The 15,938-nt window shown below is 34.9% G+C and overlaps 1 protein-coding gene across 2 annotated transcripts in view; it reads right to left on the bottom strand.

Moving 5' to 3' along the window:
• The window catches only part of Serpini1 (serpin family I member 1), an 81,569-nt gene that overhangs the window by 23,545 nt on the left and 42,086 nt on the right, over window positions 1-15,938 (bottom strand). For both annotated transcript variants that reach the window (XM_026403653.2, XM_026403652.2), the window contains exons 2-5: window positions 10,116-10,383; window positions 8,711-8,941; window positions 6,849-7,043; window positions 4,942-5,146 (exon numbers count right to left, since the gene is read on the bottom strand). In XM_026403653.2, the coding sequence (XP_026259438.1) occupies window positions 4,942-5,146; window positions 6,849-7,043; window positions 8,711-8,941; window positions 10,116-10,365 (881 nt within the window). In that variant the 5' untranslated portion in view covers window positions 10,366-10,383. The remainder of the gene's footprint in view (window positions 1-4,941; window positions 5,147-6,848; window positions 7,044-8,710; window positions 8,942-10,115; window positions 10,384-15,938) is intronic.

The raw sequence follows: 15,938 nt of genomic DNA, 5'->3' as shown, positions 1-15,938 counted from the left end.
AGACAGCCATCTTAAGTGACAGCTGTCATTTTTAAGAAAAAGTTTCAGGGCCTTTCTGAGAAAGGCTCACCACTCCCTCATACCAACCCCACCTTTAACACTCCGCCCAGCTCTAATCTCTGAGCCTGTCCCATAAAAGTCCCAGAATTCAAGCCTGTGTTGCCTCTCTCCATCTATGACAAATAAACTCTCCTTTGTATCTCTGCCTGGTCTCCATCTTTCATTTCTCACTCGCTCATCTCCTGGTTCCTCACTTTCCTTTCAGACCTAACTTAGATAATAATTTAAATTGAATCACTACTGTTTAAAAGAATATTGTTCTTTGGAGTTAAGATACATTGTTTATATATTGAGTATGTTAAAGTCAATTATATATTTTCAAAATTGGCTTTGTTAGATATTCACTGACTACTTCTCCTTGAAAATAGAATCACAGTGACATCTTTCTATATAAATCTAATGTTATATTGACAAATTTCTAGACATATGTGACTTGCATAAACTGAATCAGGAAGATATAGAAAACCTAAAGAAACCAATATCAAGTAATGAAATTGAAACAGCAATTAAAATCTTCCAAAATAAAAGCACAAGGCCATATGAATTCTCAGCTGAGTTCTTCCAGACCTTTACAGAAGAACTAACACCAGTCTTTCTCAAAATTTTCCATAAAATTGAAAGCGAAGGAACACTCCCAAATACATGCCACAAAGCCAGTATAACCCTTATACCAAAAGGAAAGATGCACCAGGGAAAGAAAACTACAGACCAATATCCCCAGTGAATATAGGGGCAAAAACCTGTAATAAAATATTAGCAAACTGCATTGAGAAACATCAAAAAACTAATATACCATGATCAAGTAGGTTTCATTCCAGGGAGGCAATTTTGGTTCAACATAGGCAAATCAATAAATTTAATTCACCACTTAGAATTAAGGACAAGAATCAAATTATCATCTCAATAGATGCAGAAAACGCTTTTGATAAAATCCAGCACCCATTTAGAATTTACCTCAACATTGTAAAGGCCACTTACAATGGAACCCAAAGCCAAGATCATACTAAATAGAGAAAAACTAAAAGCATTTCCTCTAAAATAGGAACAAGACAATGCACTCTTACTACTCCTATTCAATACAATCCTTGAAACATTAGCCAGAACAATCAGACAAGAATAGGAAATTAAAGGGCTACAAATAAGAAGAGAGAAGTCAAACTGTCTCTCTTTGTTGATGACATGATCCTGTATTTAGAAGACCCCCACGCCCCAAAAAAGAAAACTCGGCCAGAAGACTTCTAGACCTTATAAATGAATTTAGCAAAGTAGGAAATACAAGATCAATTCCCCAAAGTAAATAGCTTTCCTATACTACAACAGTGTTTCAACCAAGGAAGAAATCAGAAAAATCACACTAATTACAATAATCTCAAAAGAAAAGAAAATCTTGGGAATTAATCTAACCAAGGAAATACAAGAGCTCTATGATGAAAATCAGAGAACATTAAAGAAAGAAATTAAAGAAAACCTTAGAAGATGGAAAGATCCCACGTTCTTGAACAGGCAGAATAAATATTATTTAAATGGTCATACTATCAATAGCAATATACAGATTTAATGCAGTCCCCATCAAAATACCGATAACATTATTCACAGAATTAGAAAAAATAATCCTTAAATGCATTTGGAAGAATAAGAGAACCAGAACAGCCAAAGAAATACTAAGCAAGAAAAGCAAAGCAGGAGGCATCACAATACCTGATTTGAAATTATATTACAGAGCTGTAGTAACAAAAACAGCATGGTATTAGCATCAAAATAGACAGGAAGATCAATGGAACAGAATACAATATGCAGAGATAAATCCATATACCTACAGAGAACTGATATTTGACAAAGGTGCCAAAAATAAATTGTGGAGAAAAGACAGCCTTTTAAACAAATGATGCTGGGAAAACTGGATATGTAGAAAAATGAAACTGGAAACCTATCTTTCACCCTACAAAAAAACCTCAAATTGAAATAGATTGAAGACTTAGGAATTAGACCAGAAACCTTACAATCTCTAGAAGAAAATGGTCAACATTCCATCACATAGGTGCTGGCACCAACTTCTTTAACAAGACCCCCAAAGCACAAGTAATAAAACCAAGAATCAATAAGTGGGATGCTAACAAGCCAAAAAGCTTCTGCACAGCAAAGGAAATGAGGAAGAGCATGAAGAGAGAGCCAAAGAATAGGAGAAATTTTTGGTCAGCCACTCCTCCAATAATAGATTAATAAACAAATGACTCAAAAAACTTAACACCAAAAAAATGAACAAACAGACAAACAAACAACAACAAAAAAACACCCCAAAATAACCCAGTCAATAAATGGGCAAAGAACTAAGCAGAAACTTCCTAAAAAGAAAAACCACAAATGTCTAAAAACCAAGTTTGTTCAACAACTTTAGCAATCAGGGAAATCCAAATCAAAATTATACTAAGATTTCATCTCATGTGAGTCAGAAAGGCAGGAATGATCAAGAATACAAATAATAATAAATGCTGGTGAGGTTGTGGGGGACAAGTTACACTTGTACATTTTTGGTGAGAGTGAAGACTAGTATAACCACTCTGCAAAGTAGTATGGAGATTACTCAGAAAACCAAGGATAGAACCACCAAATGACCTTGCTATCTCACTCCCTGGTATTTTCCTAAAAGACCTAAGATTGGTATATAAACATTAAGATGGCTATATACAGTGATACAGCCACCTTAATGTTTATGGAAGCACAATTCACAACAACTAAAATACAGAATTAACCTAGGTACCCATCAGTAGATGAATGGATTAAGAAATTGTGATATTATATATATATATATATATATATATATATATATATATATATATATATATGGAGTTCTCTCTCTCTATATATATATGTGTGTGTGTATATATATATATATATATATATATATATATATATATATATTCTACTCAAAATGGAGTTCTACTCAGCCATAATAAAAGAATAAATTATGGCATTTGCCAGTAAATAGATGGAAAGGGAGACTGTCATGCTAAGTAAAGGAAGGCAAACTCAGAAACTCAAAGGTTAAATGCTCTCTCATATGCAGAAGCTACAATAAAATAAAGAAAAAGTGGAGGGATGGATAGGATAACATAAAGGGAAAATCAGTAATGTAGAAGAAAGTAATCAAGAGACAGAGTAGAATATAGAGTAATAGGTAAGGGGAGGCAATGCAGAATGAATTCTTTAAAACTCATATATGTGCATATATAAATATACCACAAGGAACTTCACTTTTATGCACAGGGAGAAAAAAGCAATCAAATACAAACAAACAGATGAGTGAAAGAAAGCCTAGTAGAGTGGAGGAAAGAGAACATGGCAGGGGAAGGCAGATGGGAGGAGAAAAGGGTGGGGATCATGAACTGAAATCAATTTGCATGATGTATGTTTGTCAGGATGAACCCTGCTACTATGTATAACTATAAAGCTTTAATTTAAAAAAGAAAATTACTGTCAAGGAAAATGATACATATTAATCTCCTAGCCAAAACTAAAATAATCAAGCAATTTGGGTTGTTATTACCTTTTTTATAAGCAGATAATGGTATGTGTGGTTATATATTATGTTTGGGTAGATTATGAATATATAACATAATTTTCTAGCCAAAAATATCTGCAGTTTCTAATAGATCTCCTTAACATACACAACAAAATCAACTAAGTGTTTTTTGAAAAATAGGCATTTACATAAGACATAAATAACATTTAAATAAAAATTCCTAAATCAGAATAAATATGAATGAGTTTTAATAATTCAGCTTAAAATCATTGTCCTATTTACCAACTTTCAATATTCATATACAAACACATTTTCTTAATAAGTGTTAAAACTGTGCTGCCACATATACACATAGATGATCTGTTATATACTGATATGTCTTGTTTTCTAGTTGAAATACACACATTAAGTCGATAGACAGGTTATATGTGGTAACTGATGTAGCTTTCCTACTAGGTTTTAAGGTATTCATAGATAGAATAAATATTTTCACTTACCGTGTCCCTCTGATGGGACAGAAAAGTGGCGCTATTCTTAAATCACAGAAGGAAAGCAAAACTCACAAATGGTAACGTTATTGTGGGATGGTAACAGGTAATAACATGGAGGTGCAAAAGCAACCAAGAGGGAGGGTCACATGCTCCAACAGGCACTTCATGGAGGAATTTCTAGAAGAACTGTGTCCAAGCTGATCCTGAAGCCTAAATAAACAATTTGGGGCAACAAAATGTGAGGAGGACATTTTGGTAAATGCAAATAAATGGAGACCCAGACATGAAAAGAACATGGTGCATGTGGCAATACTACAAGCACATGGATGGAACATGCTACCAAATGTTGATGTGATGAGTGGCCAGAGGTGAGGCAGATGGAGTGAATGGTGGTCAGGACATTCTGGTAGCACAGATCTTATTCATTTTGAGAACAGTTGCGTCTTCTTGCTTATTTATGGTTATATCTCAGCACCTAGCAAAGTGACTTTCTTGCAGTTCTTAATGACAGAGATGGTTTTCTCTTGAGCTGTAATCAACTTTCATAACGATTTACAAAAGACTGTCAAAGCAAATGAAATTTGGAGACATTTGGTTGAAAAAAAATCTTATAGAATGAAGCTAAGGATATTGAATCATATCTGAACATGGGTCTTGTATACTGTACTGAATGAATCAATAAATGAATGTATGTCTCTGAGCAGGACCATTTGAGTATGAAAGAATCTGAAAGAGCAGAAAAAGGAAAAGAAGAAAGAGGCGGGGGAGAAGACAGAGGAGGACACTTAAAAATTTAAAAACAATTGCAAGAATCTTTCTGAGTCAACCCATCCCCTCATGCTGTGGGAGGGATCACACAGGACCCCTCACCTGGGCAGGTATACTTCCACTTTTTGCTTCTTCACAGAGTTGGCCCATTCTTCAATCAGCTGTGCTTTGACCAATGGTTCCAGAGTGGCCAGTGGAACTTCCTGTCTGGATAGTACCAGCATCATGCTTATCTCATCTCCCTCATATGGTATTTCTAGGACTTGGTAGATACCACCAGCTTCATTGGATCCATCACTAAATTCCCCTAAAAAAAGGAAAGAAGTATCATAAAAGACCCATTTAAAAAAAAATAAATTTGTTATAACTTTCTTGTTCTAGTATGTGTGAAATAAGAAATTCTGTCATCTGAAAAAAGGAGTTCATTTGAAAATACACCCTGAAATTTAAATGATTCTTCAGTCCTATAAAATTTATTTAATTTTAAAATCCTCAGAATTATTTCACATAGTTATAACCTATTCTCTAAACTTATTTTTTTAATGAGATTTTTCAATATATTTAAAGAGTATCATTAGCAACAATGAAAAACTCTGGTTAGAACAACAAAGCCCTGGCTTCAAGTTGGACAGAAAGCACATTTATCATTATCTGCCCTTTTTGGTGGGGGTGGGGGTACTGGGGATTGAACTCAGGGGCACTTGACCACTGAGTCACATCCCTAGCCCTATTTGTATTTTATTTAGAGACAGGGTCTCACTGAATTGCTTAGTGCCTAGTTAAATTGCTGAGGCTGGCTTTGAACTCCCAATCCTCCTGCCTCTGCTTCAAGAGCTGCTAGGATTACAGGCATGTGCCACTGAGCCAGCCTCTGCCTATTTTCAAAGAATGGGAAACCTGACTTTGAAATACTTGGTACTCTGATATCACCACAACTATAAATTGTAAGGCCAAGGGTAGACAGCTGAAATGAAATCTAAGCCTCCTTCAAGAGTTGTCTAGTATATTTATGATGAATAAGATCTCCAAATCAGGTAATTAGGTAAACACGGTAAATTGGCTTTGTATTATATGAACTTAGCCAAATTATTTGGGCTTTAAAACGTCTTTTTAAAAACAGCAACAAAAATAAAACTTATGTCCCACTGCTTTAAATTTTCTCCATTTTCAAAAATAAGTGTAATGCTTTTGTTATGAATATTTTCCTATAGCGGACACAGGTTTTTTTAGACATCAAACTAAACATTTTGATTTTCATATAAGTGGGTATTTTTCTTTCATATTTTGACTATTAACTTGATTAATAGGAATTATACTCTTTCAACATTAAACATACTCTGAAATAGAATATTCTAACATATATTTGGCTTAAAATACATTTCTTCTTATGACTTAACAAATTATTACAATTCAATTTTGTATATAGGAAGAACCTTCTAAAGGGTGCCATAAAACATCTTTGAAAGTAATGCCAAAGAGATTGAATAATATATTTGACCACAAACTGTAGACTCTCAATAATTGAAACTGTGAAGGAACAATGATTTCTGGACACACACACACACACACACACACACACACACCCCCTTGATATCTATCAAAATTTTAAAGAAATAGAAAAGTTTCTTGTGTAAGAACGCTTATAAATCAAAAGGTGATAAGAAACTCAAATCAAATCTTTTAGTGAATCACATAGTACACTAAAAACATCCCAAAGTCAGTAATTTAGAGAATAAATCAGAACATTTTTGCACAATGCCAGATTTTTTTGGATGAATAAAGCCCACTCAGCAGGTGGGATCAGCTTTATAAATTTAAGAAACATATTGGAAAACTGTCAATGTATATGATATTCACTCAATATCTAATTACAAGTCTTTGAAAATGCAGCCAAGGAAACTGAATTGTAGCCCAAATTAGATCAACAAAGAGTGTGAGTAGTGAATATTTCATGTTATTTCTTAGAAATCTGTCAATATGCTACAAGAGGAAAGAAAAAAATGTTTTACCATAATAAAATTCTCCTTGTTGATACATCATTGGAATCTGTACTTCACTTTCATCATCTTTAGTGAAGGAAAAGGTTCTAGTATTTTCAGGTCTAAACTGTGACTTCCAGTTCCCCTTGAAATAGACAGCATTGATGAGGGCCAGATGAGTGGCAGCATCAAAATCCCTTGGGGACACCAAATCTTTTAGCAGATCTATTTGGAGAAACATAAACACATGAAAATTCAGTTAAATTGGAAATTGAAGGGGAAATCAAAAGATTATCAATCCACTAACAGAGTGGTCCATAAAAATTATACACTAAATTTAAAATAAAAAATAAAAATTATCTTTCAAAGGAAAAATGTTACACATGTATGTGATTATAGAAAAGACAATTAAGGGTATCAAAACAACAATGCTACCTAACATAATACTAACATCAACTTAACATCATCTTTTTTTTTTTGACACCCAAACTACAGAGACACATATGATAGAATCTTAGCCTTCACTGCTATCTAGTTGCAATAGTGCATATGACACTCCTGACACAAAGTAAGCACTCAAATGTTTCTAAATGTATGGGTGAACAGCTGATTAAATGCTATACAATCCAAACTTTCCCCCTGAGAATACTGGACATCTTCCTGCCAATGCAACAACTAACTGCACATGACGAGGTGACATCAAATGAGCTAAAGCAAATGGAACTCATGATGCATTGTTTTCTATCTTTTGAAATGCTCAAATCGATTTTGAAAGATATTGGGTCTTTACTATTTACAAAATGTGTCTAAAAGAGTTTGAAAACTGACAGATTTTAATAATTTAACCTTTTTCAGGTAGGTTATTATTCTTGATTTTAATATCTGAATGCCAAAAAAAAGAAAAAGAAAACCACTAAAATGCATATCTTCTATTCTACATTTTAATCTCTATTTGAAAAACAGGACTGGAACTTGCTCTGTAGTCTCTCATTATCTTGGTCATAGCAATTCTTTTTTTTTTAATATCTTTATTTTATTTTTTTTATGTGGTGCTGCAGATCAAACCCAGTGCCTCATTCATGCTAAGCAAGTGCTCTACCTCTGAGCTACAACCCCAGCCCCTGGCCATAGCAATTCTTAAGGTACAGGATGTCTCAGCATTTTATGAATTATAGTGTTCAGTGTATCTGATTAGGATTTTTTTTTTTTGGTTCCAACTTAAAATTTTAGATTACCATTATTTGGGGAATTGATGTAATGAACAGCTAATCTACCTTTAATTAGACTTTTTAGATTTTAATTTCATTTATTTTTGTGGGTAAAACTGGAAAATAAAATGCTTAAAATATGAAACATGGAAATCTTAAATACATATAAGAAATGAAATTTAAAATAAAATATATCTTTTTCTAATTTCCAGCTAAAATTGGGCCGCTTTTAAAAAAATAAATCCTACTCAAATTGTTTTATAATCAATCAATTTTTGTGTTTCAAAAGCCAGTAAATATCTTTAAATTCTGATTTTAACTAATTCTATTTTAATCATATTGCTAAGAGTAACCTCTGCCATTCTATCTAATAATAATTTATCAGTCAGCTCAAGCAACATTCCATATAGTACTTACCATTACTATTCAGAAACCTATCATTAAGAGCCCAGATTTCAAGTGATTAGTGCCCCAAATCCTTTCCAATGCCTAAAGATCTAACTTCTTCCTTAGTGTTCATTCATAAGCAATATCTCTAAAATGGACTGTAGCCTACACAAAATTGTCATTGCAGAACCAACTCAATGCTATCTAACATTCAAAATGTGAAAGGAGTGAGGGGACAGATAATTTCAGAAATAAAAGATGCTTAAAACTAAGCTATTAAAGAAAGAAAGAACATACTATTTGTGTTATTTTCCACCCACTTATTGATGTGGTTGGCCACAGCTACATTTTGACTGAAATCCACATGATTTACTTCTGCCTTAAAGTATTTTTTCACCATTTGCAAAAACTCATCATTGATATGAAATCCATTTTGCACAAAGAGGGAATTGGCAATTTTCATCACATATTGGCTCTCTTCAGCAGCTACCATGTTTGAAAAATCCTTTAAAAAAGAAAGTTCATCTCCTGCAAGATGACAAAGACAAATTTGTTAGTGGAACAAACATGGCAAAAGATCAAGGATAGTGAAAGAACATTACAACCCAGCAAAGGACATTAGGAGAACAGGGACCCAAGGAAAAAACAGGATACTCTCTACATTGGCAATGGTAAAGTAGTTCCAATGCTTATGGCAGTTCTGGATGTTCAAATTAACTTTTTGCAGCTTACTATTCTCAACTGATATTATTTTATATTTCATTATCTTGCTAGAATCTACAAAGTAAGAGTGTTGTTTTTTTTTTAAGTTCTGTCTCAAAGTACTCAGGTTACTCTCATTAAATGAGTCTTATTTTATTTTGAAATTATCAGGAAGCACTAAGTTTAATTATCTAGTTTAAAATTCATGATATTCCTTTAAATTTTACTCTCATAGGACTTTTTAAATCTTGTAACTAGAAAATCCATTAGAAATTGTTTTAGTTCTTAACTTTCTTTAAAAAAAAAAAAAAAAAACCTTTATTTTATTTATTTTTATGTGGTGCTGAGGATCAAACACAGTGCCTCACCAGTGCTAGGCAAGCGCTCTACCACTGAACTACAACCCCAGCCCCTCGTTCTTAACTTTTTAATGAATTAATTCATATATACACTAGAAAACTTACAGTAGACATCATACATCATATCAAAATGACTATAAAATATCTTTTGGCTAGAAATTTTCTCTAATACATATATGTTTAATAATAGTAGAGTATTTCAAAAAAATATTGTTATTTATACAGTAAGTATAAAGTTGATTTTAAGCAAAAATTTCTGATATTCTCAGAAAACCAAGTTGCCTTCATCGCACTTATTACAGTTGTCATTTTGCATTCATTTGTATCATAATTGTAAATACAGGCCTTTTTAGATAGGAAACTCCAGAATTATTTTTTGTTTTTGTTTATATCACTTTGAGGTTTTTTGAAATGATAATCATTTTGAAAAGAAATAATTTCCCTAGATTCACTCAGCCAAGATGGAGTCAGGAATTAGCAAATTAACCTTTCTCTCTTCTTAATCCTTCAAGTTGGCCATGTCATCTCATAAGATCATTTCTTGCCCTGAGTAAACATTGCTGCCTCTGACATAGGACAACATAACTGAGTTCAAAGTTAAAGCCAAACCATCCTGAGAAGTCAAACTCAAGCACACTTACCATTTTTCAGGTTGTCATATCCCATTGAATGGCGGATTTCCTTTAGAGTGGACCCCTGAGCGCCAAGTTCCATCATTCCCATGGCAAGAGCAATACTCAATGGAGAGAAGAGAATATTTTCATCTTCCCCAGTGACTCGAAGATGGTTATACATATTCACTGACAACTCAGCAATGGTATCTTCAGAGAAAGTGGCCCCTACCACCATACTGTATAGAACCAGCAAAGAGAATAGTCCAAGGAAAGCCATACTGGAATAGGTTCAAGCCTAAAAAACCAATAATTTGCATATTAATTGCCAGTTATCTCAAAGCTATAGAGTATAAAGTAAATATATAAGAGATTATTTCTTGGAAAATTTGTGAAGTGAACCAAACATTTCTAAACATACATAATATTAATACTCTAAAACAAATTAAGGATGTGTGGGAAAGTCCTCCTTTTTCTTTATTCTTTTTTTGGTGCTGGAAATTGAATCCAGGACCTCATGCATGCCAAGCAACACGCTCCACCACCAAGTTAATCCCCCAACCTCAAAAGTCCTACCTCTAATGATTCAATTAATATTCAAATAAACAAATAACATTGCTAAGTTCTGAGGATTTTTTCAGGAACAAGATAACCATGATTCTCACCTTCATGAAGTTTAGAGTAAGTAAAAATACATATACAAGTAATTCTAAAGTCATGCTTGGTGAGGCTAGTTTAATAACTTCATAGCGGGCTGGAGATGTGGCTCAAGCGGTAGCGCACTCGCCTGGTATGCGTACTGCCCGGGTTCAATCCTCAGCACCACATACCAACAAAGATGTTGTGTCTGCTGAGAACTAAAAATAAGTATTAAAAATTCTCTCTCTCTCCTCTCTCACTCTCTCTTTAAAAAATAAATAAATAAATAAAATAACTTCATAGCCTCACCACATATTTTGATCATGATTTTGAACCAACTTACCCTAGCTTCTAATAAGGTACATAGTTCTACCACAAGGGTAATGAAATTCCAAAGATGTTTACAGGGCTTGAGATGAACTAGTGAAATTAGGCATTTGAAAATGTTGCTTTACCCATTTATTACAATTTATTAAATTAATACACCTTACAACTATGTTATCAGTTGATAAAAAGAGGTTAGACACACCCATGCCACAAGTCTCAGTTTATTCTGCCCAGGTTGCTCAACACAAGCCTGTGAATTGTTCCTCACATGCTGGTTCCCTATGAGGTTACTGTTTTCAGTGACAATCTTTGGGCAGGGAGGAACCTCTAGCCAAAGTTGAGAATGAAGTTGAATTCTTGCTACAAAATGGTCCTTTTATACTCAGGCTTATGTTACCATTTCAGCTTATACTAACCAATTGGTGGTTGTTTTTGAAATGAGCATTTCTAACTATCAGGATTAGACAATTCTAGAACCAAACAGAAGGGCATCAAGGTCCCATTTTCCCTTGGGAAAAGAAAACATCATTCCCCGATCCTTCTGAGTTTCATTTTTGCCTCTCAACATGCCAGTATTCTAGCAGCCCTGTCTCTCCACCAATAGCCTGACCAGTACACACTGGGGACAGGATCCCCCCTTTTCCTTGTATTCTCCCACTCGGTCACTGCAGGCATCTGGAAAGCAAAACTGTTTATTCAAATAATTAAGTAACTTATTTACTCTTGTTCAATTTTGAAACTCATCATTAAAATAACACATAAACTGCCACTGAATAAACACATTAGGAAAACTGCATTTTAATTAGGACTCGGCATTAACAGTCTCCTCCATTAATCAAATAAGAGAGTCCATACACATTTAACTGAAGAATAGTTAATTTCCAACAGGGTTTTGCGTCAGAAGATCCCAATTAGTCCTATAATGTTTGAAATTCTAATTTCAGAGAACTGCCTGGTCAATTTATAAGTTCTTCATATTTTCGAGTTAGAAGCATCTATTTATTTATTTTTTCCAAGGTCCTCTCCCCTAACCCTTCCCTTCCTGCTTTTGTATTTAGATTTGAATAATTCTGGCTTGTATATGAAGGCATGAGTCAATATGGACTCTTACAACCCCTGCTGCTAATGGAGTGGCTGCTACTGGGGCAAGGCAAGCTATGTAGCTCATGCAGCCCTGGGACAGAAGCCAGGTCTTAAGAGCCTACCACCATTGGAAGGCTGCAGCTGCTGGAGCATTCTCACTTCTTTTTGTGCTCCAGAAAATTCCAGGACCAGATAGAAATAGAATAGGTTCAGGAGGAAATTTGACAAGTCCTCCTGTAAGTTATAAAAGGACTTAAGACATATCTAGTATTTAGTGCATAGATTGTAATGCTACTTAGAAGAATTCAAATCCAGTCAGATTCAAAAGCCCATCATCTTAATCACTACACTATACCATCTTTGCTGAAAGGCCAAACCTAGGCCTCATTACTCATTTAACACTACTCATTATCTAGTACAAAACAAAGAAACTAAATTCATTATATGACAGTTGTTTCTGTTAGTCAATAATACAGCTATTTAGAAACTACTACTGTTAGGACAGCTCATATTTCAGGCTATTAAAAATATTTTCTTCATAAAAACCAAAAATATCCCAATCAATGACCAATTAATACATGCCAGAAAACAAAGGTAGGCCTATCATATGTTTATAGGCATTTTTATTTACAAATGAAACATCATGAGATAATCATAGCTAACATTTTCCACATACTTACAGAATATATCTTATTTAAACTTTATAATTGCCCTTTAAGAAGGAATTCTTACTGCCCCTATTTTATAAATGGAAATGCAATCTTAGAGATGTTAGGAACTTGGCAATGTCATATGAAGTTGGAGAGCCAGGACTAGAGCTTAAATCACTTGACAGTGCCTCAACCACTAAAGTAAACTCCTTCTCCAGTGTTTGGATAAACAGAAAGATATGCAACTTGGAGAACAAGACTTGGATTTAAGTCCCAGGTCTGATATCATGCTGCATAGCCTTCAACAAGTCATGTGCATTCTCTAAAAACTTGGAAAGTCCCTACCTCACAAAACTATTTTACAAAAAAATGTGTGAACTACTGATTTTAAGCTACAAGTTTTACTAATGGTGAACATTATTATGAGAAAATACATTTTGTAGGCATAGTTGCCAAGTCAAAAAGGAGGCTATAGAACTAAGATGAGTATTTTATCATTGCTGTTGGCCCATCTAATATAGCACCATTATCTATGAATTCAGCCAAGATCACAGAGGTAACACCAACATATGAAAATACATAGAAACAGGCTTTTGTCCTCAGGAAACTCACATCATTGTGCCCAAGTATAAAATGTATTATACTGGTTCTTACCTTTTTAAGAAAATAAGTCTTTTAAGAACTAGGAGAAGGGTAAATCAACCTTTCAGAAACATGCATACACATGGATAACTGAAAATTATATCTGGCCAGGATATTCAATGGCCTCAGATGAAGAACCCTTGGTCTACAGCAGATGGTCCAGATGCAAAAAGAAGCAGTGTTTGCTGGACCTGCGGCCGTGCAGTTTTTCCTTTAGCAGGGCGGGGAGGATAGTGAAGCCCAAACCCCTAAAGTGTCTTTGGGCTTCTAGAGAACTCCTAGGAAAAGCACCCATTATGTTTGTGAGCGAGGGCTCTTCCAGGGCAGTAAGCAGCAGTGTCCACTGACAACATGTTCTGCTAGGGTATTTGGAGCCTGTGGCTGTGAAATAGCAGTAGCAGTTCATGCCAGGGAACATTTTGGTAAATATTGAAAGAACTCAGCTTTGGAAATGTATGTTTTTGGCCATAGTTAAGTAAGCCTTCCTCCATTAAAGGCCAAATTTGTAGATTTCAGCAAAATTACCTCTGCTAGCCGGGCACAGCCCTTCTGAGCCTACCTACCCACACCTGGTTGCTGGCTCTCTGCACCTCTGTTGCCTGTGATTACTCCTGATTGCTTGGAGGTCTTTTTTTGGTGAGGGGTGGGGTTTCCTTTCCATGCTCTCCCTTGTTAGTGTAGACGTTCCCATGAATCTAACTCTGGCCTTGATTTCTTCTCTTCTCAGTAGTAAGCCATGGAAAGTAATAAACCACCGAAAACAAAGATACTTCAACTATGATATCCATTCAGATTATCTGCCTCCCCCCAAAAAGTAAAATTCCATTTCTGGTTTTATTTTTATATTTATTTCTGATGTACATTGCTAATTGTTCATGGGCTATTTATTCTTCAACTCTTGTGGATTCTTTGCATACAAGATAGCTTACACAGGACCCCTTATCTTATTAATCAAACTCACCTATTTCCTTACAATATCAGTCTTTGACTCTTCTGCGTCTCTTTCCCCCTCGTGTTCAGTGGATTGTGAACATTTATTCCATACTGCATCCCTGGTGTCTCTCCCTATTCAGCCCATGGCCAAAACAGTGATTCTTGTTCCCAATGCATTCTCAAAGACTATGCTACTGGTTCCCAGTCATTCTTTGAATCCTTGCTTACTATCCTCTTCACTCCAACGTATCAATTGCCTTCAGATCAAACTGTCTCGATGCCCTATGGCCAGCTTATTACCTTATTTACCAAACCTCACAATCTCTCTCAGTCTTGAGCCTCCTTTGCACTGTGACCCACCATAACTTTCTACCCACGACTCTTGTTCATGGATCCTGCAACTCTAGTGAGACCCCTCTGTGCAAAACATATCTCAGTATTTCTCTCTCTTGTTGCTGGTTTATGTAGGCTTTTTTTTCCTCCCTAAAATTACCCCAACCCAGTTCCATATGTTCAAATCCTAAACATTCCTCGAGATTCTATTCCAATTTTACCTCCTTCATGAATACTCTCCTGGCCCTTCAGGTAAAACTGCAACTTCCCCTTCCTCTGATATCTCACCACATTTTTTTTTAATCTCTATGTCTGCAACAGCATACACCACTGCTTCCTGCTGTTAAAGATAATTCTATATATGCATCATCTCCTTTCCTAGGTTTATTGAGGGCAAAAAATAGAAGGTATTCATCTTTTATATCTTAGGTTAATCGGAATAAGGACATACTGCATTATACATAGTAGGTGCCAAATCAATATTTTTTGCATTAATACAGCACAGATATTAAAGCACAAGATGCTGCATAGGAGTCACTGAAGCTTCTGAGTTCTTGAGGTTAATTTAATCTGAAGCCATAGGTAGTGGCTCATTTCCATTTTTTTCCCCTTTGATAAAGTGTTTCCTCATTGAGTGTGAGGCCAACTTTCCCACTGGACAAAGTGGTATTGTCACCAGCACTGGCACAAAACAATGGCTGAACATTTGATGATTAACAACAGGTACACCACCTTGAACAGTCACAAAAGTGGCACTCAAACATTACTGTATTAACATCAATCTACAAAATGCCAGGGCCTCACGATTAATCATAATAATCAATACATTCTCAAATGAGCTTCTCTCACATGGAGACTTACGCTGGAGATTTGTTATTTTCAAGCAAGTGAATAAAATGCCTTTTTATAAAAATCACAAGGGACTGCAGCACTAGAATAGGAGTAAGATCGTGCTGCAGTAGAAGAAAAAGGAAAAAGTAATTGAGCTATGAATAAACTACCACTAATTCTTGCATTTTTCCTCCCTGATGCCAGTGGTAGGGGTTGATTGTGTGCATGTGTGTAAGTGTATATTATTTTAGAAAACACTTCACTAAACCAGGGAAATAAATCTTCTTGTAATATCGAAGTACAAGAAATCACAAGACTAAAACCAGCATAATAAAAAAGATACTTCAAAAAAATATCTTTGGGAATTAATTTTATTTATAAGGAGATTGATGCTGGGGATGAAACTCCATGGTAG

Source organism: Urocitellus parryii, chromosome 2 (assembly GCF_045843805.1).
Source record: "Urocitellus parryii isolate mUroPar1 chromosome 2, mUroPar1.hap1, whole genome shotgun sequence".
Lineage (NCBI taxonomy): Eukaryota > Metazoa > Chordata > Mammalia > Rodentia > Sciuridae > Urocitellus > Urocitellus parryii.
Note: the sequence above shows the minus strand (reverse complement) of the source record. Positions and strands in the feature narration are given on the sequence as shown.